The 27,055-nt window shown below is 42.3% G+C and overlaps 1 protein-coding gene across 1 annotated transcript; it reads right to left on the bottom strand.

Annotated features, from left to right (window-relative positions):
* Positions 1 to 367: 367 nt before the first annotated feature.
* On the bottom strand, positions 368 to 26,703 carry dagla (diacylglycerol lipase, alpha). The gene is made up of 20 exons (XM_079736645.1): positions 26,134 to 26,703; positions 17,236 to 17,337; positions 16,073 to 16,284; positions 15,484 to 15,585; positions 14,953 to 15,091; positions 14,665 to 14,752; positions 13,746 to 13,880; positions 13,561 to 13,638; positions 13,051 to 13,175; positions 12,586 to 12,733; positions 12,056 to 12,139; positions 11,635 to 11,712; positions 11,323 to 11,403; positions 11,044 to 11,186; positions 9,808 to 9,876; positions 9,488 to 9,560; positions 8,409 to 8,617; positions 8,117 to 8,243; positions 4,687 to 4,853; positions 368 to 3,927 (listed from the first exon to the last, which is right to left on the bottom strand). Exons 2-20 carry the CDS (start codon positions 17,328 to 17,330, stop codon positions 2,820 to 2,822), a joined length of 3,261 nt encoding a protein of 1,086 aa, XP_079592771.1. The 5' UTR covers positions 17,331 to 17,337; positions 26,134 to 26,703; the 3' UTR covers positions 368 to 2,819.
* Between the last annotated feature and the right edge of the window lie 352 nt (positions 26,704 to 27,055).

A 27,055-nucleotide genomic window follows, 5' to 3' on the forward strand; every position in this document is an offset into this window, starting at 1 on the left:
CTAAGAATTTAGCCATGGTATATTCAGTTTGTAGGTTATCTTGAAGCACTTCTTAGATGAGTGCAAAGTGTAGGCAAAATTGATGGATGCAACTAATGGTTTAACACATAACAAGAGGTTGACAATCTTAAATAATCTGGTTGTGCAAATTCTAAAATAAAAAAAATAATAAAAACATTAACAAAGACTTCACTTCACCTTAAGCAACTTATGTAAAGCAAAAATGTTCAATGAACAAACATAACGGCCGTAGAGACAAATGAGTGTTGGTAGTTGGTTTTGCTTTATTCCGTTACAGGCAGGGCAGTGAAAGGGAAGGATTAGAAACATTCTGATTCTGGGGTAGGGAGGGTAGGGAGGGATTAGATACATTCTGATTCTGGGGTAGGGAGGGAAGGGAAAGATTAGAAACATTCTGATTCTGGGGAAGGAGGGGAGGGAAGCAAACCAAGTAAACATGGACAAGACAGAGTTGAATTATTCTGAATACTTTAAATACAGACCAATTTCCTAATCTATTAAATTCTGCCAATAGTTTGATCTGTTACAGTTCTGTCTAAATATATTCTTTTTTCTATAAACTTTATATTTCAGTATTGATATAGATTATAATATATCTCTTCCTCTTAATACAGTGATTTCCTGGATTATTATATTTGGAATTTCATTTTTTAAGTAGAGATCTGCATAAATAATTACACAAAAACAGACAGTGCTGTGCATGTCTTTGTGAGGATGTACTATACAGTAGGGTTTTCTTTCAGTAATGCTTGGCTTGTGACTCCAGAAAGCAAAGCTATTGTACAAAAGTGACATCTTGTGATTACTGGAGCTGACACAATGAATACATTTGGTGTCCGTAAACTGGCAAGAACATGGCTGCTTCGTTTTCTCACATACAATCCAGTTCCTAACAGTGCAACTACCTGATACTGCTTTGGTGGTGTGTATAACTGAATATAACATAGCTCACTGTGAGGTGGCTTTAATTATAGAGCATTGTCACCACCTTGACTTGAAAAAACAAATAATAATATGGCCATGCATTGACACGTCTCATACTTTTCAATTGGAACCGAGCAAAATAAAATCCACATTGATCGTTTTTTATTCCTGTGTAATTCGTACAAAAAAAAATCCCCATAACTCCCTGAAATAACACTTACAGAAGATAAATCCAACCTGTTGCAAAAAAGTAATATAAGTATAATATTCCATCTAACAGCAATAAAGATGATGACATTCATGATAATAAATAATGCAAACTGCGAACCAATCATTTAAATGATATGGAAGATCGTATGCCATAGAGCAGACCAATATGTATTCTCCGGTCAGACACCCAAGGTTGCTTGTGTTGAACCATTTTTAAAGGGAAGTAAATGCGTCAAGAGCTAGCACCTTGACAAGAAATAACACTCTCTACACAACCTCCACAACTACACTACATCTCCCAGGATGCTTTACTCACAGGTAAATGCCTGGTGAACCAGCCTCTTAGTAAATTCCTCATTCAGTTTGTTTTTCAGACAGGCAGTCATTTACCAATAGCGCCTTGACTTTGACCTGATAGGTATAACCGACTTGAGTGAGTTTACCTGCTTCTCTGATCACCAGTGGGACCCATCAAAACATACTTAAAAAAATACAACTGCATCAAAAAACAACAATAACAGTGTGGTAGTTAAGATGTTTGTCAGTTAGATGTTGAGAACTGGAGATACAGGATGGGTTTCCAGTCTCTGGAATTGGAGCCATGGCAGTGAGACAAGGTCAGGATATCCTTTTCTATGGGGCGGCTACATCAAACGATGGGCACAAGAGAAAACAATAGACCGGTGAAGAGGCAGATCACGTGTGGTGTAAATCCTCCTCTCCTGTGGGCTCAGCTTGAATGCCGTCTATCTAACTTGAACAATATTCACATTCATACATAATATTACATCTCATAAATACATTTGGCAATACATTGCATTCTTTTTTGGCAAAGGGGCAAATAAAGCATTTGGAGATGTGCGAGACGATCCAAATGTGAATTGTTAAGTGGCTTAGTAACACTTTCAAAAAGAACATCATGCACCACAAATGGCAAAACTAAAATAATCACATCTTTCAATATCTCATCTATCAATATTTTAAGACACATGAATTTTCATCAATAAAGAACACTTCTTTTCGTCCCACAAGACGATTCCCGGTAAACCTGAGGCATATTTTCTATCGTCCTCCCTTTGTTTGATCATCATTTTCTCTTGCGTTTCACATTCTTGATTAAAATAAAAGTAAGGCCTGGATGTAGAGCCAGGTTGCTAAGGGTCCAGAAAAGTACACGGCATATAAACTACAACAGTGTGCCTATTCTAACCTCTTCTACAGTGTCTGGTTGTTGATGTTGTTGTCATTGTTTAAATTGTTTAAATCCCTGCACAGTTGTCAATTCAATTGAGTTATGTCTTGTCATTGAATGAATATCATGCTTATGTAATGCTCACTTGATGGAGTGAGATAGTATTGTATTGGAATGGCAATGAAAAGCTACAATAATTTACCCAAAAAGCAGCACTGTTCTCTGGCATGCAGAATGTAATTTTGTTCTTTACAGTTGTTGCAAAAGTGTGAAAAATGCTCAACATAGCATTCATAAAAGACACCTGAAAAAAAGAGTTTATAGATCAGTCAATATTGTTGCTGTTGTTGTGTCTCTGATACATGACTTGTATGACAGACTGCATTCCATCGCATGCATGTTCTGTGATATGCTTTTTGAATATCGGATGGATGCTCTCACATAAAGTTAGGGCAGGAGTTTAGGCGGTTCCTCACACCATGGATGATACAGTATTCTCTTCAGGGTAGTGGCCGGGAGGGGATGTTCGTAGAGAGTGTGTGGCCCCCTCACCGGGGGACAGGTCATTGAGCTCCCCGGACGAAGAGAGGGGGAAGGAAGGGGACAGGGAGATGCCAGAGGAAGGGTCCGCAGATCCAGCAAAAGTGCGAGGGGGCTTGGGAACCAAGTTGGGCTCCACTATGGCTCTGGCCAGAAGCCGCTTATCGTCCATAGACTGTCCTTCACCCAGACCTTCCTCTTGCTCCAGGTAGGAGCCGCGGCCCGACTCTGACTCCCCGTCGGACAGCTCCAGTGGCGGGGAGCTGCTGCCGTCCAGCCTGAAAAGGGAGTCTAGATACTGGGCAAACTCCAGCACCGCCTGGCTCGGGTTTCCATTGGACAGTTGCGTATCGGGGATGGAGGAGGCCGCCGCCAGCTCTGCTTCCACACCCGACTGGCCATTCTCTGTGGCCCAGTCCTCCCTGTCTAAGGAGTCTGCGGGCCTGCAGCCAGCCTGAGGACTCAGCTGATGGGGAGGAGTGCTTCTGGGACTGTAGACGGCGGGCATCACGGCGCAGCCGTCCTCTTGGAGGCCGCCGCCGAACCCCGCATTGAGAGGAGGAGGAGGAGGAGAAGCCTGAGTCGCGCCCTGACCCCGCAGAGCTAGGCAGTGGTTCCCGCCGTAGTGGGCCGTGCCGGGGGAGAGACGCATGCCGTACTCGGGGCTGGCTACGGAATCCAAGGAGGCGAAGTAGGGTCCCGACTCGCCCAGGTGCTCCGGAGTGCCCGGGCACAGGCAGTCGGCTCCCAGCAGCTCGGTGCGCGAGCTGAGGGAGGGGTTCTCCTCGGGGATGGGGGCATCCAGGGGGAAGGGGAGGCATCCCAGCATGGGAGAGCCCCGCAGTGCGGCCGAGGAGCGCCGGGAGTCCAGGCTGTACACGGACTCGGCGTCCGACAGGCTCTCCATGACGGCCAGCGGGGCTTTGCCCCCCCGGAGCTCCACGGTGAGGCGCTCGCGGGCCCCCCGCAGCACAACAGGCGCCGGGGGGGGAGGGCACTCAGAAAAGCCCTCAAGAGAGAGCTCGGAGTGGGCACAGGAGCTAGAGGGGGAGAGAATAGGATGGAGGACGGGTGGGGTAAAGGGAGATGGGGAACAGGGGAAGCCGAGGGATGAAGGGAGATTTAAAACACCCAAGAAGTGGGAATCAGGTGGGAAATGTGAAGCACTAGGAACTGGACATCAAGAGGAATTGCGAGGATATAATACTAACTTGTGAATACAACACAAAAAAGGTTGAGAGCCCTATAGGGACAACGTTAGGGAGAAAACAAGGTAAACAGAGGGAAAGAGGGGGTTCTAATGCTGATTACAGAGACCCGTCTGGAGGTGATAGTATTAACTATAATTATACTATACAGTCTAGATTTGGCAGAGCTGATCCAGCGTGGTCTGGAACGGAATTGGATATGACGGTACGTTACAAGAGTTCTATAGCGGGACAGCGTGCGTTCATCGTGCGTTGGCGTGCGTGCATGCAAGGAAAGTACATAAATAGAGAAAAGTTAATGTTCTGGTTAATTGGCTTACCGTGACAACTCTTTTAGGCTTTAAAAAGAATGAAACATTCAAATGTAAACAGATTGTGACAAATGAAAACCCAAGATAGAATCACATTCCTTCAAGTGAAAGGGAATATTGAGAGTGAGTATTTAAAAAAAGAAATAGACCAAGCCATGTCCCTGAGCGATGCAAAATTGACATTTATACATAGGATTACGTCACATTTGAGTGCTAAGCAGTGTTATCTTTGTGGGTTAAATGATAGAGTGCTGTGCGTCCGGACAGACCACGTACTAACCGAACACTGCTGTTCCGCCGGTGCTGGCCGATCGGCGTGGGTTGGTGTGAAGTTGTCGAGGCACCCATGAAGATGGTCTCTGCGTTTAGGTCCACTTCCGTGGGGCTAACCATGATTTTGGCTGCAGACAGCAAAGCAGTCTTTCCTTTGTTGTAATTCTCCAGCACCTGTCCACATAAACACACGCACACACGGGGGGTAACCAACAGGGGCGATCAACTTGTCAACAATAGTGGTTTGAATATTAAACTTGCTGAGCATGATGCCTATGAGTTATAGTTGTTTTTATTAGTCGGATATAACCTAATGCTTAAGACCAGTTACGTGTGTAACTGGTACACTTCTATGACTTCAGTTCACTGCCTCTGGTGCAGTCCCTTCAAAAGGGATCAACAGAACAATATTTGGTTATTCAAATAATGGAAGCGTTGCGAACAGATGTCATGCAATCAGAAGAATGTAGATGAATTAACTGGTACATTGTTTGTCATTCATATTTAGCAATTGATAGATCTTCAAAGGAATGAAAAGACTACTAACTAGGTGATGACCAGGACACTCATTCGTTTACATCATGCAGTTACTGTTAGGGTTGATGTTAATGCATGATGAATCACTACACACGGTGCTATTCAGCCGATAGCTGCTTTTCGTGATAAGTTTCAGTCAAGTTTATCGAAATGTGATGACATGATGGATGTGCTCATGGATTTAGTACGATGCGATCTCCAACTATAATATAGAAATATAGAATGTTCTGTTATGGTTATGATAGACAGCACATAGACACAGAGTTAGATACATGTGGTTATTTTTAATGAATGGGAAACAAATGTAAACACGGAATGGGATGGGTAAACATGACAGACACGTAAACAGACAAAAAGTAAAATGCAACAATTGAACATGACAATGGCACAATGGCAACACAGGGTCATATTAATGGCATCATGGAAATGTATATATTTATATATAAATATATATATTAACACCTATAGATAGCGATAGGCATAATAAAGTTAATATGGCTTTCAACAGGTATGCTTCTATTCCTAAGTAGAAGGTATACGCGGATGAGATGATGGTAACATTGTGTAACAAGGTCAGCAAACACATTAAAAACCTGTTGGCAGTGGGAGCAACATTAGATCCTACTGCCTAGGCCGTCAGTGACTGACAGCATCAAATACTTTGAAGATCTAATTCATCCCCATCCAAAATAAAAAAGGAACATTAAAATGAAAAGGCCACACGAATCAGCTCATAGAAAACTTGGAAGCATATGGCGATAAAACGTATGGCTTTGCTTCTCAGTAACATCCCAAGATTGACCCTAGCACATAAAATGATATCCATACATAACTTATTTCACAAATAAAATTCACAACGTGGCATCGTTTAGATCAAACAACTCAAATAAGGCTTGTGTGCATTACTGCTTGGCTAATGTCACAGACGCGAATTGAGCATGGCTAAAGCCATATGTGACCACTCTGCACCTGAGGATTGCAGGCACTGCACGGAGGAATAATGGCACTCTGTAACATCTCAGGGCAATAATGAGCTTTGAACAAGCAGGAAAATAGAATTAGGCAATGACAGAGTGATGTAAACCTCCCCAAGGGAAGCACGTCGAGGTGGGTACAGGCTGTTGTTTTTTTGACACAAATGCAGACGGATTCCTGAGCCCATTGGGACAGTTGGTAAGAGCTGTTTTAGGGAATGATGAATGAAATGCCTGTGCCGTCAAAAAGGCCGGTTTAATCACGGCCATTAACAGGAACATAGCGCACAATCAAATAGAGGATTCCACCTCTAAACACCTGGGATACATAGGTGTGTCCGTCTGTGGCGTGTGTGAATGCTGCTGGCTTGGGGGCGTTCCTAAAGGAGTGTTTAATGATCTGTTTGAGAGCGACAGGTCGTTGGACGAGTCCGTCTCGCTGACGGCAGAGCTGGTGTTATGTGTCAAAATGGGAGAGACGGTGACGGTTAAAGGAGGAGCGTCAGACTCCGAGAGAGGGGGATCGCTCGCTGCATTTTTTTCTGTTTGAGGGGCAGTGTTGTCGAGACGGAGGTCAGAGTTCAACTCTGGGAGCACGATGTGTGTGCTGCTCGGTTGTTTGACCTCCACTTCCAATGGTTCAGAGTCTGCCCCCTCAGACGGGGCAGGGCAATGCGTCTCCAGTACCTGTAGGAATATTGGATTCATCAAACAATAACCTTGGCACAACCACATGAACACACACACACCCTAATTAGAGACATGTTGAACAGGAACATTTTATTTGTGGGACACACACACACACACGCAACCGCACCCACACAGGCACACAGGCACACACACACACTGCTCTATGGAGGATGACACACCAGACTCTCAACACTGCAGTGTTCACACTTGAATAAGAATCACCTCTGTGCAACCTCAAGTGCAAATTCCATCACATGGCAACACACACACACACACACACACACACACACACACACACACACACACACAGACACACACACACAACAAATCAATACAGCGCCTTATCTGGAGAGATGCTCTGCCAGTGACTCATATATTTGCAGGGAACCAAGAAAGCCAAAAGAAGGCCAGCGGTATGGATCAGCCTCCATGCCTCACTACTGGAGCAGTTAGAAAAGAATGGGGGAATGGTTAGGAGTTCAAACAACCGATGCGGTCTCCAGAATGGCCAGCTCTCATACCAATTAGCACAGACAGAGGAGAAGGACCACAGAATTGTTTAATACACACGTGGCTCCCTGTGAGCTTGATGGCCGTTTCTTTCCATTGTCTGAATAATAAATCAAATCTAAAATGTGACATAACAAGCTTTTACCATCTTAAAAATGCTCAGATGTATTATTCTACATTATTCTACATTATTAATTCAAAAGTAAAACCAAAGATCAAGTAAATGAGCAATAAGGTCACAGGTTTACAAATGTGAGTTCACAGAAAAGGTGTATTGTTGCAGAGAACGGTCATGGAAGTTCAATGTTATCCCAAGTAGAATATGGCGCCAACAAAGAACGTAATTTGCTTTCCATGGATAACCACCCCACACCGTACGGGGAAACATTGTGATCAGAAGCAGACACGCTGACACAAATACAGAAAGATGTGACACCGAAGAGGATATTTCCTGTCCCACACGTGGCAACACACCTATCACCAACACCGAACGGCGTAGACAAAGCATCCAGCTTCTTCGGATCTAATGAAGAATGGTCTCCATGGTAAAGTGCGAGTTGGCGTCAGAAATGTATCGACTTGAATGAGTTGTTCTTCGTAGCAACCCAGAGCGGTCGGTTCACCTTCTCGCGGTTTAAAGAAGGAACGAAATGAGGAGGAGGAGAAGGAGGAGGAGGAGGAGGAGGAGGAGGAGGAGGAGGAGGAGGAGGAGGAGGTCTGTCCTACCTTGTTTAGGCCCTCCATCACCATGTGAGGCATGTGTTCGTTGAGCATGGCCGGGGAGATGATGACCTCATCGAAGGCCTTGTTGTTTCCCCACAAGGCAGAGTAGGTGGGCTCCTCCTGGCCAAAGCTAGCGGGATAAGGAAGGAAGGAAGGAAGGGAATATGCTAACATGAAATGGGTACGACATTTGATTATCACTGTTTGTGTGTTAAACAGCACTTTTTATGTGTTCTACATTTATTTAATAGTGGCCCTGTAAACAAAGGCCAACCATTGTACACCATGGTCTCACCAGGTTTCTGGAGGGTGGTTGTGCACCACGTGGATGATCCTGCCCGGGGGGTAGAGAGGCGTGGAGGCCGACAGGGCGATGCTGAGGTCACTTGGGTGGAGCCAGAGGCGGCTATTTGGGGGGGCAGCAGGTTGGACTTGGACCACGTCCTCCTCCACAGGAAGCTCAGACTTAGGAATGCATTTGGTGCCGCCCGCAATTATCCTCCACTGAAAAGAGACACATAGACGGCATTGAAAGGGGGCATCTGGCTGAATGATTCATGTCCTGTGTCTCAGTGTGCTTCGTTTTTCATAAATACATGCACACATATTTACATGCATATATTTATACACACACACACACACACACACACACACACGCAAAGTATCGTATTCACGAGCTGACCTAGAAAGATGTAGAAATGACGCAGTATTCTATTGCATAATAATACAGCATTCCATAAACCCGTGCACACCGCCAGGCGTGCTGTAGTAAGCTTTATCTTGCAATTTAGATGTGATTTAAAGTACAAGTACCACTGTATCTGGGCTGAATGGGGTACTTGGTTATGACAAGGAGCGTAATACATCCTCCACTAATCTTGGATCCAGTAGTCCAACTATGCTAAAGATCAGACAGAACTTCTTGGGAGAGATGGCACAGAGCCTAGAGTGGAAAACAACCCCAGGCGGGTTGACGCCTCGCTTTCTGTTTTGTTACAGAGGTATTCTACCGAAGAATAAACAACATTTCTACACAGTGTTGATTTGAAACATTTTAGAAACCCTTTATATAAGCTGGTGTTTTAGCTTGCCTCCCCACCTGGAAACGTTTAGTAGTGCTTGCAAATTTTGTGTTTGTGTGTACATACCTCCGACGCCAGCGCGATTGGTACAAAACAAATTGAAGAGAAATAAAATAAAAGGCCTGGCTCACCCAGTTTGGAGCTTGTCTGCAATTAGACTAGATAAATAATCTGTCTGATTGAAGTCTGATTATTGTGAATAATCATACACTCAAATCCACTGACCAGCTGAGCTATGTTGACATCTATCAAACATGATGGACATAGAACCTGATATAGTAACTGAAGTCACCTTAGGCTTGTTACTTTTCTGTAAGACTTCCAGCAGGTGGCGCCGGAACCCCTCCAGCTGTGAGAGGCCAATCCTTGAGGGAGAGAAAAGGTTATTGGGCCTGGCTCATAAAACCCAAATGGGCTTGTTAATCTTGACATCACATCGAAAAGAACGCCTCCATTTTGGAAGCACAGGAGCGTTGGAATGATCGTTATTGTATTGCTCCTATTTTTTGGGCATTTTTTTCGTAACTAATTATGGGTTCAATATTTGTCATTATAGGACATTGTCATCCTCTCAAAATGGCAGATAATCGCCTCGTCGAGAAGAGGGCTTACCTTGGGACCAGGTCTTTGCCCAGCACCACAGATGTCACAAAGTCTTTAGAGTACTCCATGGCATCCTCACTGTGGAACGGGATAAGAGAGTAACCTCAGTAAGAGATTAACCAATACAATATGGATATTAACCATTAATGAACATGAGTTAATGCAGTAATAAGCATTAACAGTTAATGCTTGACAAACAATCAAGTAACTAATACTAATGGTGTTCATTTTCACTCATGTTGTTAATTTTAACGAAGGTATCAATTTATACATTCAATAGGGTTACTCCTAACCATAACCCACTAACCCTATCATATAAATAATGTGTATTACTGTATTAACTAATGCTATTTCATGGTTAATCAATGTGCGCTTAATGTAAAGTTTTGCCTTAGGATTTATAGGTATAGAAATGGATAATGTTTGATGTCAGGATAATGTCCTAGCTGGTTAATTACACTTTACAGAAGAACCAGGTCACTTGGTGTTATCCCTATGTTGTCCATGTTAACTAAGTTATCACTAATTATATGTATATTAATTACGCTCTTCCAACTTGAATTACAAAGCAGAGTTCAGCCCTATGTTAAATCTGAGGCTTTAACACAACCAGTGACATCATGTGTCCGAGGCTGTTGAAATGTCCTCCTTAGTGGTGCGAGGTGTGCAAGGTGAGGGTGAATTCAGGTGGTCTATTCAGGCCCAGAACTCGGCAGAACACCATGATAATAAACTAAAATAGACTTCAGTATGCTACACCCAACACAAAAGTTAACGCATTTTAGGAAATGGCACAAACAACAGATGGACTGTTTAGGACGGCAGCTTGCGAGCACAATATGCTCTTCAACAAAAGCCAAACCAAGGCTTCTGACTTCTTCTGGTTCCTTTTTTAGAATGTCTTTAGTACATAAGAGTGTCAACATTTGCATCTGAGGATGACTTGTTGTCCCTGAAGACGTATTCGCTTCATGCATGAACTCCCCTGTCCTCTCAAAGTGTCTATTCATATTTTATTTTCATATATTAAACTCACAAAGGATTGTGGTGAGAAAAAATGATCTAGGGACGGGTATTGTAAATTGGCAACAACAAATACGATACTGCAATGCATCAGACACGTGTGTCTGTATAGGTCCCTTTAAAAAGAAACCATAGAGATGCAAGTGTGCCTTGAATCTCTGGTTGGCCTCAAAGTAGCCAAGTAACTAACTAACTAAGTAACTTACTAACTAACTAACCAACCTGAGAAGGCCGCCAGGTGGAGAGTAGGAGTAGCACTGGAGGGAAGGGTACTGAGGGCGCAACAGGAAGGACAGGATAGCAGCGGTGCCCGCACCGAGAGAGTGTCCCACTATCACCAGACCATAGTGCATGGTGCCCTTACCCTGCACACGCACAAAGACACGCACACAACAGAGAATTTCAGCAAATACAACCAAACATGCTTCAGAAACAAATTGCCTACTATAGCTTTAACAGACAGTGTAATAGAAGGTCCAGAATAGAAGAACAGTCATTTACCAAGTCTCTCCCAAAGGCTTGTGACAGGATCATTTCCTGCTCCAACTTCTTCTTAATGTATTCGGCTGAATAAACCATCCCCTGGGAGAAAGAAAATTAAAAAATGAGATTTAGACAGAGATTAGAATGAAGAAAAAAATAAGAAATAAGTAGGAGTATTAGCAGTAGTCAAATTAATGTATTTTTTCAGATGAATTATTCTACGCTCAGGTAAAAACGACCATGGTTCGGGGGAATAATATTTCTAATTTTAATTGCGATGGGAAACAGACAGACTTAGAGGAGCACTGCAGGGCCCAGCTCTACTCTGACCTTGTGTCCCAGCCAGTTTCCTTGTTGCTCCTCCACAGGAAGACGTTCAGAGTCCCCAGTCAAGTCAGTCAGGGCGTCCTGAAACACACAAAATGGGTGTGTCACTGACCAGGACTAATGGCTTATCTGGGCGATTTTAATTTTCAAATGAAACAAAACAAATACTGTTTGCAGCTTTCAATAGTGCTTCTGTGTGTATTTTACATGACAAATGACTTACAACACTATGTCAATATTATTTTGGCACTTTTACCTTTGCCTCAATGTCCATTTTTGTGTTTAATATGTAAAAGGAATAAGATAATTGTACAGAAAAGTATAATCCATTATCATTATTTCAAGACTTTTATTAATGCACACTCAAATTTGTAACCACACACACACACACACACACACACACACACACACACACACACCTCACCTTTGGGGACAAGGTCCCTCGAATGCTGATCACAACCTTTTTGGTGCCATGATCCACTGCCACAAAAAATGGCGTCTCATACACCTTTACAAACAATGCAGACAGAAATAGAGTTGAACTCAAATGCTACTAAACAGTGAACAAGAAAATGTTAACAAACACAATGATTAAATTACATAATTAAGGCTTAGTGGAGAATCAAGAGTGGGCTGAGATAATACTATAGCCATAAGATTTATGCAACTATAATATAAAGGCTATGGCGTGTTTCTGGAATCAACCAATCTAAACAATATAAATAAAATGCCAAGAATTTTGGAATCATCTAATTGAAAGTCATTCAGAACACTTTTGGGCAGGCTAATTAATCTGTGGACAACTAGTCTAAGCCTTAACGCTTCCATTTCACCAAGACTGATTCTGAATGACCTCTATCCATCCATCCCTCATCAATGCATCCACCATCAGCCAATCAACCGTGAGTCTAAATGACCTCTGTTTCACTGTCGGCCAATCGCCAGCATACTCACAGCATCATGGCAGGAAGTGTAGACAATGTGGACCTGCTTGAGTTCCCTATCCAGGAAGTGTCTGCGGATGGCCAGGACGTTGCAACCACAACAGTTGTCCTCCTCACCAGTCACACTCTGGGACAGGCGGGAACCGTTCACCACACATCTGGAGAACACACCACATATGTAAGACGTATGTAAGGAGACTGATGTGGAGGAAACAATGAATGCATTCATTGTTAATATAAAATGTATTCAAAGTAGAGATGTATAAAGGCATGTATACAAAGTAGGCGTCATGAGATTCCAATAAGCATTGATAGCGCCTGTAGCTGTGTGTCAGATCTGATGATGCAATATTCTGTGTGAATGCTCACATATTGTGAGCCCTGATGCCCCTCAAAATGAAAAAAATACACCAACTTGAAAAAAACGCAGAAACCATGACAATATGCTTGTATTTGTGCGTGTGCATGTCCTCACGGGCACGAACTGGCAAGACGGCACAGCCCACAAGCAGGCTTCCTCATAAGGTACATGGGCCAGCCATATGCAGCAAGGGCAAACAGCATGTAGTAGCACACCTCCTTGTACATGCCCATCTCTGTCTACGAGAAGGAATGGCAAACAAGCATACATGTTAGGTATTTTCAACCAAACTATAAATGCTGCCAAAATGTAACATTTTGCTGCAATTACAAGTTGTATTTGGTGAGAGGGTTGTCAATGTCATCTCCAAAATCGTATCCAATAAGAACAGTTGCCGATTGTCAAATGTATCTATGTAAACATGCAAGGTCTTTACTTGCAATTGCAATATGTCAGTGGCTTGTCATTTACAATGCCCTGTTTGTAGAAGGACATGTATGAATACTAGTATGACGTATGTCCAGTAGAGTGGGGGAAGACGATACCGTATGGTGTCTAACTTTGGTAATATAAGCGTTCTGCTTTTAGCACTGTAAGCAGGCCATTAGTGTATACAGAACTCACCGAGTTTTTGAGGTCAAGGTATTTAGTGTTGCGAGTGACAGGCATTCCGGAAAGGAAGGCCAAAATGTCATTATTTGCCTGGGAAGAAACAAGAACCAAATAGAACGTTGTTAATATCCAATTGAATAGATAAAATGACAGTAATAGAACAAGCTACACACATACACACACACACTCACAAATACCTGGTCCAGGATTGAGAATCTTTTGGACCTCTGTCTCTGCCTGAGCAAAACCAGACCAGCAATAATGTCACTAGGCACAATGTCCAGGTCTCGGAAAAACTCTGCAAACAGGCTGGCCACCTCAGAGTAAGCATCCTGTACCAAAGAGCAGCACACGGGTTCAGTACAGGACAGTATTATAAAGGGCTGAGGTTGAACAAGTCGCCATACACAGTTAATTAGGTTGAAGTATAGAGGGAATGAAGCGTAGCATAAGACCACAGGAGGGAATCTAAGCTGGGTTGCTACAAGGCTTGAGGCTTTAACCCTGTTAGTCTCGTTTAGCAAGCCTTTGGTTTCTTACCTTCTAAAGTGTTGACTGCTGTAGTGTGTTGGTCATGTTCAACAAAAATGTCAGTACACATTAATATTTGTAATAATAACTGCCACTGACTAGAGTGTTCCTAGTACAACTGACAGCCTTAGTGCTACGGGAATCTCTTTCATATCCAAGCAAATTTGGTATTGTAACGGAAATATCACTAACTGAATTGATATCAAGTCGGGGTTGTGAATCAGAATCAAATGATTCGGAAAATCAATGGCGATAGCCCCAAAATAATACAGTGCATTGAGTAGAGTATACTACAATACGGTATAGTATAGTACAATACGGTACAGTATCATACAGTACAGTATGTTTAGTATAAAGAACAGCATAGTACACTGTTTGAGTAGTGAATGGGGTGTGAGAGGGACTAGAATAGGGAAGAAAACTTAATGGTGAGCTAAAACAGAACTGAAACGACTGAAACAAAGATAATAAATGCAACCAAGGTTCCGCAAATTCTGGATGAAGGAATGAAACGGAACCCTTGCCGACTCCGCAAAGCGGTTGCCGTTGGTATTGAAACGAGTCAAGCTGTAGGTTGGGACTCACCGACTGCGTGTCTTGGGCCCTGCTGCAGCACATGAAGAACTTGAGTCTCCTGCTCCAGCTGCTGGCCTGGCCCTCTTCCAGCCGGTGTCTATGTGATAGAGAGCAACACATAACCCAGAGAGGCAAACTATATGGTGGGGCCACAAATATGTGCTGTGGCATGGGGTCCCGTCTGTCTGTCCCTGAATGTCTATGTGTAAATGTGTGTGTGTGTGCGTGCGTGCACGTGTGTATGCGTGCGTGAGTGTGTGTGTAAGGTAGAGATGCAGAGAGGAGGTCAGTTGGTACCTGAGTGTGTATGTGGTGAGGTTGCGTTGGCGCCGGCGGGTGGCTTTGAGCTTCACAAAGGTGCGCCCCGTGGGGTCAAAGGTGCACATAAGGGTGAAGCACACGCTGAAGATCACCATCCAGTTACACGCCACGATCCCTGCAGTCAGAGAGAGAGAGAGAGAGAGAGAGAGAGAGAGAGAGAGAGAGAGAGAGAGAGAGAGAGAGAGAGAGAGAGAGAGAGAGAGAGAGAGAGAGAGAGAGAGAGAGAGAGAGAGAGAGAGAGAGAGAGAGAGAGAGAGAGAGAGAGAGAGAGAGAAAGTAAGAGAAAAGAGAGAAAATAGAACGAGAAAGTGAGTGAGAGAAAGAGGAAGAGAAAGTGAGGGAGAGAGAAAGAGGAAGTAGGAAAAAATTGAGAAAAAGATAGAGGAAATAAAGAAACGAAGAAAGGAAAAAGAGCAATAGCAAAATATTGAGAAAAGGAGAGTTAGAGACACAAGATAAGGCACGGCCTATTTCTGCATTATTGAAAACAAGCTACTGTGAACTCACCAAGGGCCACGTTCTTGGCGGTGACATCAGAGCATGGTTGGTAATATTGGACGAGCCAGGCAATGCCCACCACTGCATAGACCAGCTCTACTACCAGAATGGCTGAAAAGTACAGAGAAAACCCACCACATTACATCCAAGATCTGTGGCCATGCTCCGTTATAACAATAGGATTCTAGTTCTTGTTTGTGTCGCTCCAAAAATATGAGGGAATATATGCTTTGGGCTTAAATGAAAAAGCAAAGGAGATGAGAGGAAAGGATGGATATGCTTCCATCTTTTCATATCATGAAACTGTAAGGCCACTTGATATTGGCTGCATCCATAATATACTGTTAGCCGTTTGGCAGCTCCCAATATGCAGGATAAAGCAGCTGTTAATAATTTGAGGCACAAATAGTACCATTTATCACGCATTCGGCATTTGCAAGGGATTCATTTCTTACCAAGTTTCCGAATACAAATAATCTATTGTTCTCTCATACGTACCACTGATTATTCAACCTTAAAACATTTATTGTGTCTCTAAGGGAGTTATGTGTGTCCGTGTGTAGGTGTGTGCACGTGAAGGGCTAAGGCCAGCTCTTACCAAGGCGTATATAAAGGACGTACTGCACAGCTTCCCTAGGCTGTGTGTACAGGATGCTGCCTCGCATGCTCAGCCACATGATGGCACTCTCACAAATGAGGCAGCTGACCAGTATGCCCAGGTAGCCCCGGCCATGGTCCACCAGCGTCACCGTACAGGACTGTTCCGAGCCGTACGGCAGGCCAAATAGCACCACAGACAGCACCACCAGCCTGAGGAGAGCCAAACACAGGCTTCAGGACACTAGGGATGATGTGTAATTATAAAAGCACAATAGAACAAACATCAAACTAACAAACCGGATTTGTAACCCATCTCGGAATGGGTCACAAATTTCAGAACTTAGCTAGGTACCGACCAAATGATGTAGAAAAGAGTAGTACTGAAAGCTTGTAGTCGAAATGTGATGTTAGAAGTGTTAGAAGTGCTTTATCATAATGCCTCTGATGAACAGTTATTTTGAAGGCAGCGGAGTATTGGATTTCAACTGACTTGTTCAAGTCAGTTGAAAGCCAATTGAAATCATCTGAAACCAGAACCGAAACATGAACCGGAACCTACGCTCTGAGCGATACCGATCCCTAGTGCTCTCCGCTTTCTTTTGGGAACTTGACTGTGCAGCACCGTCACAGCAACATCATTCGCAAGCTCTGATTGTTCAGCCTGACTTGGGAGTCCGCTTTGGATATACGGATGTGCTGAATTAAAGAATGTAAATGTAAATACATCAATATGATGTTGATAAAGGGACAGGAAACTTGTATCTGCAGTGAATGCTTACTATATTGTTACATTTATGAATCATGTACGTATCATGTTTATTTATTTATTTTTATCTCTTTTCCATGTCAATATTACCCGGTTCCTCTAGCGCAAAATATCAACACACTGAGGTTGAAGTTCTTCAAAAATGAAAACCGTGAGGGAAGCGAGAACATATCAAGACATTGCATTGTTGTGTGGGTTTTTGTGTGAGTCAGAGGCACAAAATAATGAAAGAAATGGGTGAAAAGTAAAAAAATAAAATAAAAAGCACAAGCTCTGTATGAAAATATTTCCACCTCTGCCGAGCGGTGTCCTGTCCCCAGCGTACCTGGCCTCATGCACTGCGGATGTGTGGATGGATAACAACCCACAGAGCCATGCGAACCTGTCCGACTCACCAGATGCAGTGCAGCAGGAAGAGGAAGAGTGCGGGCAGCACCAGGTCATCGCTCCCGACTGACCAGCGCCGCCGAAACATCACCATGCCAGGCATCACTGCCCTGTGGGGAGGGAATCCACACATATGCATTGTAAACATGCATTACATGTCAGGTCCTCCTATCGCTTGTATATCAAGTAACCTGTTAACTATTCCATAGGTCTTTCAGCATCTTGCACTCCACAGTCCCGTTACTACTTAATATCTTTACAATTTGTGTGTAGATCGATCAATCCACACACACACGCACACGCACACTTCTAATGATGTATCAAATCATCTCAGTACAACATGTGAGTATGAAATAAAAAAACTGAAAAAACATGCAGATTCTGATGAACACTTTTCTATTTTCCAACAACATCCAAGGAAATAGCATGAACGTTTTAAAGATACGCAGCTAAATCCTCCCTATCAACACTATGATTGGGAATACACTAGCATAAGTGTCATCTGCCAAAACACGAACACGGATAAGAGATGGCAAGCATTAGAAGTATTGAGAGGCACGGCTCAGAGACTGCACAACCAAATACATGAGAAGAAAGACAACTTGGCTTTCATACCTAATGGCATCATGGCATTATGGCAAAGCTAAAGGATTGTTCCCTTCGCAATTAACTCGGTTTGAGAGAGAAGGGCACTGAGCCGGGCAGAGTGGCCTCAGGCCCCAGGTAAAATGAAAAACCAGAGGGAGACAGCGAGGTCAAGGAATGTGGACAGCAGCTCAACTCTTAAAAGCCAGGCCCAGGAAATTTGAACTGTTGCACTGCAGAACCAACTGCAGTCCATACATAAATTATATATTTTTAAGTTATATTTGTTTAAGAGCTTGGAGGGTTAAGAGTTAACTCACATAAGACACATTTGTCACATAAGACCATGCATACTGTGTTCATCCGTCATCAGGTATGGTATAATGTTGCAATTAGCCTACTTCACGTTTGTGACCCCACAGTCAACTGATGACCAAGGCCATAGACTGGCCTAAGGACACAAGTATTGGAGAAAATGTCTGGGAAAATAGCACGTCAGAGGGCTACTATCGAAAGCATGACTTTCGATAGTCATCGAGACTGCAGCAGTTAGACCTCCATGAATGGTCTACAGTCAATATTGTTCTCTATACAACTTTGCCGTTTGCTGGTGTAACTTTTCAAGTTCCCATTTTTGGCAAGGGGTGTTGGCAATAAATCCTAATAAACCGACCTAACCAATCAAAAGCCGAGTTAAGAAAGCAGAAAGAGTTGCAACAGCGCTTAAAAATGTGTTTTCGAAGGAATAGGAAGAGAAAAGGAGTTGCCTAAGAATGTGGTAACAAGAGCTAATGTGATTGAAATCAGCTGCCCCAGCAAGATGCATAAATAGAAATAATAAGTATTGAATGTCTCTCATATTCCCCTCCTCCTATCGTATTCAGAGCACAATAATCACTCTCATAACAAGAAGCAACCCACATTACCTTTACCAACTCTGCATCTTACTGCTTTCTTGCACTTCTGGTTAGACGCTTACTGCATTTCTTGTACTCTGCCAAATTACAATATAGTTTAATCAAATCTAATCTAAGGGATGCCGGTCGGAAATGCACCGAAATAAATGACTTTTATATCAGAGACCTCCTTTAGAGGTAAACTCTTCATTGGAAACAGCCCTTTGTTTTGTCCAGAGTTGGTGATTAAATCCTGCAAAGCAGCTTCACACCCTGCTTTTCTGACAGCGCCTTATATGGGGAAGAGTATATAAATTATTAGTGTAGTCGTGGATCAGCACTTCCGAGTCTGAGCTCCATGGATAGTCTCCTGTGGGTAGGGTGTATGCTTGTGCGTGAGTGTGTGTGCTTACATCTAGATAGATCTAGACTATGATCTAGTGAGTTTGAGCGCAAACATTTAGTAAATTTCACAGTTGCTTGGAACCAACAGCGGCATTGCAGCGAGAGTTTAGCTAGAATGAATGCAGTTTACTTTCATTCAAAGCTAGGGTAGGCTTTTTATTTTGTCACATGTTTTTGAAATTCTCTTTATATTCCGAAAGCACTCAATAAATCAATGGATGTCACAGGCCTGTATTAAGTCTGTCTTAGAAATATAATTTATTTTGCCCTGAAAAAAATCTCTACCCTGTCGGCTACCTGCACGTGCCTAAATGCGCATGACCGCAGTCTTCCGAAAGGCTAGGTAGACCTATTGCTGAAGATATCCAGCTAGACATGTGTTTTGACTGAAATTACTTTGTGGAGGGATGCAGGGGATTTTTTTTGGTTGGGTCCTTTAAAATCCAGCTTGCCCTGGCTTGTTTCTCAAAATTGCCAACCTAGCTTTAAATAAATAAATAAATTCATATTTAAATCACCTATACTCAGTTATTCATTTTCTCTGTGAAAACTAAATGCCCCTGGCTTTGGGAAATGCCTGTGACAAGTCACAGCATGTGTGTGAAATGCTTTTGTGTTTGAGTGTGCTACTCTGCACCAGGCCATGTGATGTAACAACAATGATGTAACAACAATGACAGCGCTGGCTTTCCATCTTTGTGCCATCCCCACTACGTGGACCCATTGAAATTGGCAGGGAATGGCTCAGGGAGCGTGTGGTATGCAGTCCAACGTGGCTTCATGGCTGTGACGCATTTACACATTGACCTCTCAAACCTAAAGACAGTTCCCCTTCACGTGCCTTTCCTCCTTCGGGGAACAAGTGATCCAACCGGCTGCATATTTATGAAATTCCAGCAGACACACTGACGTACCAAATACATTTAGTACATTTAAAATAAAAAGGTCAAGACTGACCCTTTATCGAAGAACAGTACAAAACAATATATTGAAAACATTGCTTTTGGGACTGGTTATAGACCGTGGATGGTTTGGTGTAATCTATAGCAATTACTGTTATTAGCCTACTGCATTAGGCAGTCTAACCCAACTTCTATTCCTCTCCCATGAGTAATGTTTAATGATCAGCCAAGCTGTGTTGCCTGCATTTAGCATGAATGCAGTTGGTAGCATATTGAGGCACTATTATCGTTTTCTAAATAACATTTAAATCATGTTGCAGTAGCTGATCACTCGAATTCTAGGGGAAAACAGGGTTACTATTTCTCCATTTTGCAGCACCACGCTTGACCTTACTACTACTACACATCAACCCGGGGAGTATTAGTGCAAACAAACTTACTTTGTCCTGCAGATCGAACACAAAGCAACACAGCGAAAAACAAACAGGATAAGTGTGTAGCGCTGTGGATTCAGCATAGTGTGTGGTCACTGTTAACCTTTTGCAATCAAATGATTAAGTTCTCGGTCTGTCTTTGATTGTAATAGGTAAATAGTATTATTAACAATAAACTCAAAAAGAAGACTATTCTGTTATGTTGCAGAGGAGATACCCATAAATGAGTTGTTTGAAGAGCACTTCCATTAAGACCAGAATGCAAACGTGTGTGACCAGAACACAGAACAAAGGCTTAATAAAAGATTCTGGACAATGGGTTGGCCACTGGTTACTGGTACTAATGATGCCATTTACAGAAGCTACAATGTTTGGATGTACAATACAAGTAAAAACATATTCATTTAGAAAAAGCTATGTTAAATCAAATCCATTAATATTGTACACCAGGTACAATATAGCTGGCAGATTTTTAGTTTGTTGTGTACTTTTGTACAAATATAAAGACAGCTTCTAATGCTATTTCAAGTGCTTCCAGTGCCATTTCCAAAGCTACTACCAGGGTACGAATTATACTATGACGTGTCGATAAATGTGACGTCACATGACACAGCTTGGGAACACAAGAAGCTTTCAGACAATATACCACGATGTGAGGATGTAGCAGCATTATAAAGGTGGGAGGATAGCCAAAACGAGGGGTCTTGGGGTTCACTTTCCTACATTTACATGACCTTTCAGGTATGTCTTAGCTATTTGAGGCCATGTAAGACAAGAGTGTTATGCTGCCCTTTTATTTTATAATAGGAGGGTTATCCACTATGCAATTATATAACTGTTAAGCCTAAATATAGCAATCAGGCTAATAATGTATGAGAAAGACAAAGATTGAGAAATATTGTTACATGCGTCAATCTTAACTGATTCAAGTTGATTTTAAGTTATTTGAGTTGATAGTATTTTTTAAATGTCTTGTCGTGGTAGACTATTGTTTGTAGTTATTTCACATTTTCTTTTAATGTGGGCCTGGGAATACAATTTAAATCCAGAAGGATAAATCAAATGACGTGAACCTGCTTGTTTGGGCCTTCTAGCTCTGTATTGAGAAGTTACAAAAGACAACTGCAATAGGTTAAGTATTAGGAAAAATGGTATAGTCCACCGAGATATATACAATATTCTGACTCAGAACAAGCACAGAACATGCATATTTAAGTTATTAAATATTTTAAACCTCATTTGAAGTTGTACGTTTAGAAGCCTCATCACATCCGGGGGAAGCCAAACACCTCTGCCCCCCCCACACAATTCGCAGCCTGGTGAAAAAACCTAACAAACATAAATGGCCAGTCGTAGCACGCTCTGTTTAGTATGGAAATATCCCTGTATTCAAAGCATTTCAGAGGTAAAATGATATGTTTGATACTGAAATACAGGAAGGACAGAAGAAGGGATTAAGTTGTTGCATCCCCCTGCATTTCAACAAACACTGATCCCAAGGTGACTTACCATTCCCTGTCTGTCTGACCTAACAGTGTTACAGAGTGCTGGCGTCTTATCCAATGGAAGGAAGAAACCCTCACGTGTCGGTTGTAAATCAATCTTAATTGAACAATTATATTATTGCAAGGAGTCTTGAGGCCTCTCACTGCTTGGGTTACCACAAATCGTTTTAAATAATGAAACGATTTGCTCTCTTTTCTAAGATGTCAGTATATAAAAGCTTGAAAGCAGCCGGCCATTAACTTATGGCACGTTGGTCCTACAAAGCATCTTATATTTAAATATTGTTTTGCATATGTCGAGCCTTCCAAAATCTCCTTAATACCAATTACCCTTTTTTCTGAGAAGTACAGCCCTGTTGTCTTGAAATTACCTTCAGCCAAACTGAATTAGTCGAAAGACACAGCAGCACTTATACACAGTAGCCATCAATTTGGTTGCAAATTATCTGAAATTATAAATATTTATTATTATGTTTATTAATTAAATATCAATCAAAGCCATTCACTACCTCAAACTGCTTGCGCCCCCCTGACCCAAAGGGTGGTACAAGTTACCAATAGTTTTGAACAGTGAAAACCATTATGGTGTATAGATTTTAAGATCGACTAAGGCACCTGACTGAGCTCATAATACGGTCTCATAACATTTCCTTCTAACTTTTCATCTGTATTAACGATCTATTAAAGACAACAAGTCACATTAAGTTGTTATTTGGTATGAAAATATAAGTTTCAATTTTTACATGATTTATTAATCAGTTAGCCTAGAATATAATTGTTGCAAATTCCCCATCAACAAAGTTGCAAGAGGCCAGAGCGACGTCTTAAATCTTCTAGTTTTGTTTGAGAAGAAGCCTAAACAAACCTAGGTAACCAAATATTTGCATTTCTGAGGCTCTTAGCAGCTCACGGCATAATCAGTACCAGGCTCAATCTGAGGTGCCTTTCAAAATACCTGTTTGCTGCGTGGAATTTTACACTAAATGCTTGTCTAAACTCAATGATACTCAATGATACTGTTTGAAAAAATGTAAACATGGGGTGGATAGATCCTGAAATGCTGTGGGGCACTGAAAGCAGGTTGCTCTCTGCAACACATATCGTAAGTGGTCATAAAAGATCTGGAATGGCATTCAAATGGCCAGAGCGCGGGAGAAGGGGCCCCATTAGCTGCGAAGTGAGGCTAGCCAACAGTGGGTTGGTGGTGAAATGCATGGGCAGTATGGCTATGCTCCCCCCAGTCAGTGCAGAGCCGGGCATGCAAGGCGTGGTCTCCCGTCTCCCCCGTCGCTCTTCCCAGGGTCAGTGTTCTTCTTACAGCTCAGAACGAGCCTCTCTATTGTGCTCGTCTTGCCCTTGCTCGCTTTGCAAAGCTTCATATCCACCATTTATCCTCTTGTACCTCTGTAGTTTCCTCATTATTCCTTTAAACTAGACGCTCTCTTTATTTTTCAGAGCGAAAGGACGTACGTAGATTTATCATACAATTCCCCCCCCCCCCACCCTGACCCATCATGTGACTATACCGTCTCCTCCTAATCTCCTTCTCTCTCCCACCTATCCTTGACTCCTTCTCTCAGCACCCACACTCATGCACTAGTCCTATTTCAGAAGGTATTTATGAGCATCAAACCAACAGCAAGCATCTGCACTGAGGTCAACACTGGGAACCAGGAATACATCTTTCAGCCCCTCTCTCTCTCTCCCCACCATTCTCTCTCCATCTAGTCTTATCTAGCTAATCCAGCTTCAGGTTTTTGGCTTCATCGTCGTTCTTTTTTTAGACAGAAAGCCATGTGCCACTCACTCCCACTATCCCTCTGCCTGCATCTCCATCTTTTTTTCCCACTGCCGCCCACTCAATTCCTTTCACTTCTTTGCGTTCAATCCTTTTTATTCTGTCAATTGATGTGATAGTGTTTATGCGTGCGTGTGCATGTATGTGTGTTTGTGTGTGTCATACCTAGATTAGTAAAGATGGAGCATTTGAGGATTAACACATGGGCTTTACCTTTGCACCAGCCTATGTGTACAAGATTGTTGGAATGGAAATAGGCGTTGACATTTTATCTTGACAGATTAATCTTTTGAACCAACCGGCTTTTGAAATGTTGCATGTAGTATTGTAGTTATACATTGAATATGTTAAGTAGTGTCATATTGAAATAATAAAGAGCCTGTTAAATACATCTGAGAAATCGAAGAGTGTGCATCTAAACCTTTTTTCACTCTATGGTCATATGGTTAAAAATTTTGGATATTTTAACATCGAGACAAAACCAGTTTATAACTAATAAAACATGGAAATAGCAGGACATTGACTGTTTATCTAGATACCCACTCTTAGCCTCCTGTTTTAACTTGCACTTTAATCAACATTCAACATATTTCAGCCCAACCAACTCAACCCCAGGAATTTATCAAATCTAACACTGCCCTGATAGTCTTTAGGACTCTTAGACTTTCTGTATTTGTTAAAAATATCATGGATGTTGGCATCATACCCATAATGCCAGCGGATTGCCTCCATTCTGCCGTACCCCAGCAGTCTCAGTTATAACACCGAAGCGTATTCAATCTGGTATTGGCCCCGGTAGCCAGTAAGATTAGCAGCACGTTAGCTGCTACAGAAGGAGTCAAGGCAAGACAAACCCACACAAAGGAGAGACATGCAACATCTCTGTGGGGGCTAGAACCTACAAGAACAAATCTGAAGCAGGAGGAAACTCACAGCTGTTCAGGGTTCTTTATCGCTGGCTCCGGCTCATTGTTTTTTCTTTGATATTCTTAATTTCTATTTAGACATTCAAGGTAAAAGTTATTCATTTGAAATACATTTTACAACCTTGTCCAGGTCTGCCAGTGGGAACGAGGATTATAGTCAGTCACAAACAATTGCACCATAGTTACGTTTACTCGTTTTGGGTGTGAATGAACTAATTAACAGAATAAGCTTTTTCTATGAAACATTCAAATAGTGTGGAAGATTGCTTCAGGTGAAAATGTATTCATTACAATTTGTATTTATGCAAAAGTCTTATTTTGATAACATTTTTGATAAACTGGAATGAAGAGTTCCATTTCCAATTTCCAAATGTTGTAGACATCAACTAGCAGAAATAGAATGTGGTACAAGATACAATCTTCCACTGACTTCCTGAATGTATATCAACACCTGTTATTATGATTAGAAGATTCACGGTCTGTTGAAGACTTGTAGAGCACAGTATTATTTAAATCCAACCCTGCTTTTCACAATTTATTTCAATATTAATATAATAGAAATAAGGCTCTACATTTTATGATCCATCAAGTCATTCCAGATCCCGTATCTTGACCTTCAGATAAGGGAATTTTCATATAAGGGTTCTTTCTCCACATTCAATTGCAATTGTAACTACTGGACTACTGGAACCACAAGTTAATAGATGGTGACAAGCACTCCAGTGCCATGCTGAAATTTAAACAAAACAACTAGGTGTTAGTTTCTTCAAGGAGGAGCTAAGGCTGTGTGGAAGTTACATGTTACACAATATCTGTCACTAAACATATCTGCTACCTTAATGCTGTAGTTTAGAGTACAAATCCTGCCAAGTACTTGAAATTATGGAAGCTCCCACAGAGGCCCCATTTGTGTTTGAGATTAGGCATTGCTTTACCTTATGCAATCTGTGATTAAAAGAAAAAATGGAAAGTAGACACTAAGGTTTTACAATACATGCTAGACATCTGTACACTCTTCTGTGTTCAAGGCCAGCAACTCTACAATGAAGCATTTATAACGATCAGGTAGAACAGCAGATAGGCCTGTAACAATTTAAAAAGGGAAAAAAAAAAACATTTCTAAACAACATCGTTAACCTATTCTTCAGTGACACTGAGGGTATGTATGGGTGTGACGTTAACTGATGCTGGACCAGTCCTTCCAAAAGAGGACACACACAACAACCCTTAATTTAGTAAAAGGAAATAGAATAGCACACTTACAAAAATATAGATTAAGACAGCTACCAAAAACCACTGTATTTAATCTTCTTCTTTTTTACCGGATTAACTGCTTGGGTATAGTGATTTTGTAGGCCTATACAGAGTTGGTAAAATAAACATTTCCCAATACAATGAAGACATAATACCTCATGATCTAATGTTATCGCCGCTATTTTTCATTCATCTACTCACCTGTGTTTTGAAGATGCCTTGTCAAAACCCAAAAGACCGGTTCCGTCCGCTGTCCCATATCCCTCAAAGGAAAACTGCTCGATCCAAGACACCAGCGGTTTATGATCAGAATCTCAATGTCCTTCCGATGAAATAATTTACTACAAAGGCGTAATTGCAGCAGACAACCCAGGATCTAAATCTATATACTGACGGATATTTAGAATTGGAAGGTTCCACAGGTAGTCTATCTGACCAATGGGCTCCGCACATACCGTCCAACAGAGTCCACCAAAGATCTATGTCAACGCGCGTTGTTCCCTTCACAGGCTGGGTTTGTTGCAACACGTCGTCGGCTGTAGCAGTTCATTGGAGAGGTGGCTTTTCCCGTTCATGTCGGCGTTTATCACAATCTGTAGCCTATATTCAACGCACCCGGTGAGATTGGGACCTGGGCAACCCGTAGAATCCACCGGAGAGCCCTCTGTTCACCATCACGTTAGCCAGTCTTTCATAGCCTGGCAGCGGCGGCATCAGGTCCCAGAAAATGGGCCCACCCCCCAGAACATTATTTCTCCCGGAAAAGGTACGTCGTTGCGATTCCCTTTTCCAATTACGCCTCCCTTCGTGACATGCCTTTTGGTTTCTGCGCGTTTTACGTAGGGAACTTACGTCATCTTTGACCTTACAACCATTCCTTGTGTTTGGAAAAAATCAGAACTGCGTAATTTGCGTACACCTTACAAGGCGACATGTAGGGCACAAACTGGTGGAATTGGTTGGGATCCTGCGGAGAAAGTGCGCCACTGGTGGTTTGAGAATATCAATATATCTGGATCGCTGCGCTACTGGATGGACGATAGGAAATGTGCTACAAGAGCAGGGGGGGGGGGGGCGGGTTGTCTCCAACAATAATCAATCGTTCAGAATAAATATTTCAAAT

Source organism: Pollachius pollachius, assembly GCF_949987615.1.
Source record: "Pollachius pollachius genome assembly, chromosome: 5".
Classification (NCBI taxonomy): Eukaryota; Metazoa; Chordata; class Actinopteri; order Gadiformes; family Gadidae; genus Pollachius; species Pollachius pollachius.

Excerpts from the sequence above, each read along its gene's own strand:
- dagla (XM_079736645.1), bottom strand. The coding sequence starts at position 17,330 with ATGCCTGGCATGGTGATGTTTCGGCGGCGCTGGTCAGTCGGGAGCGAT. Across the intron at positions 15,092-15,483 it reads CGCCAAGAACGTGGCCCTTG|GGATCGTGGCGTGTAACTGG; the intron begins GTGAGTTCACAG and ends CTCTGACTGCAG. Across the intron at positions 8,618-9,487 it reads AGAAAAGTAACAAGCCTAAG|TGGAGGATAATTGCGGGCGG; the intron begins GTGACTTCAGTT and ends GTCTCTTTTCAG.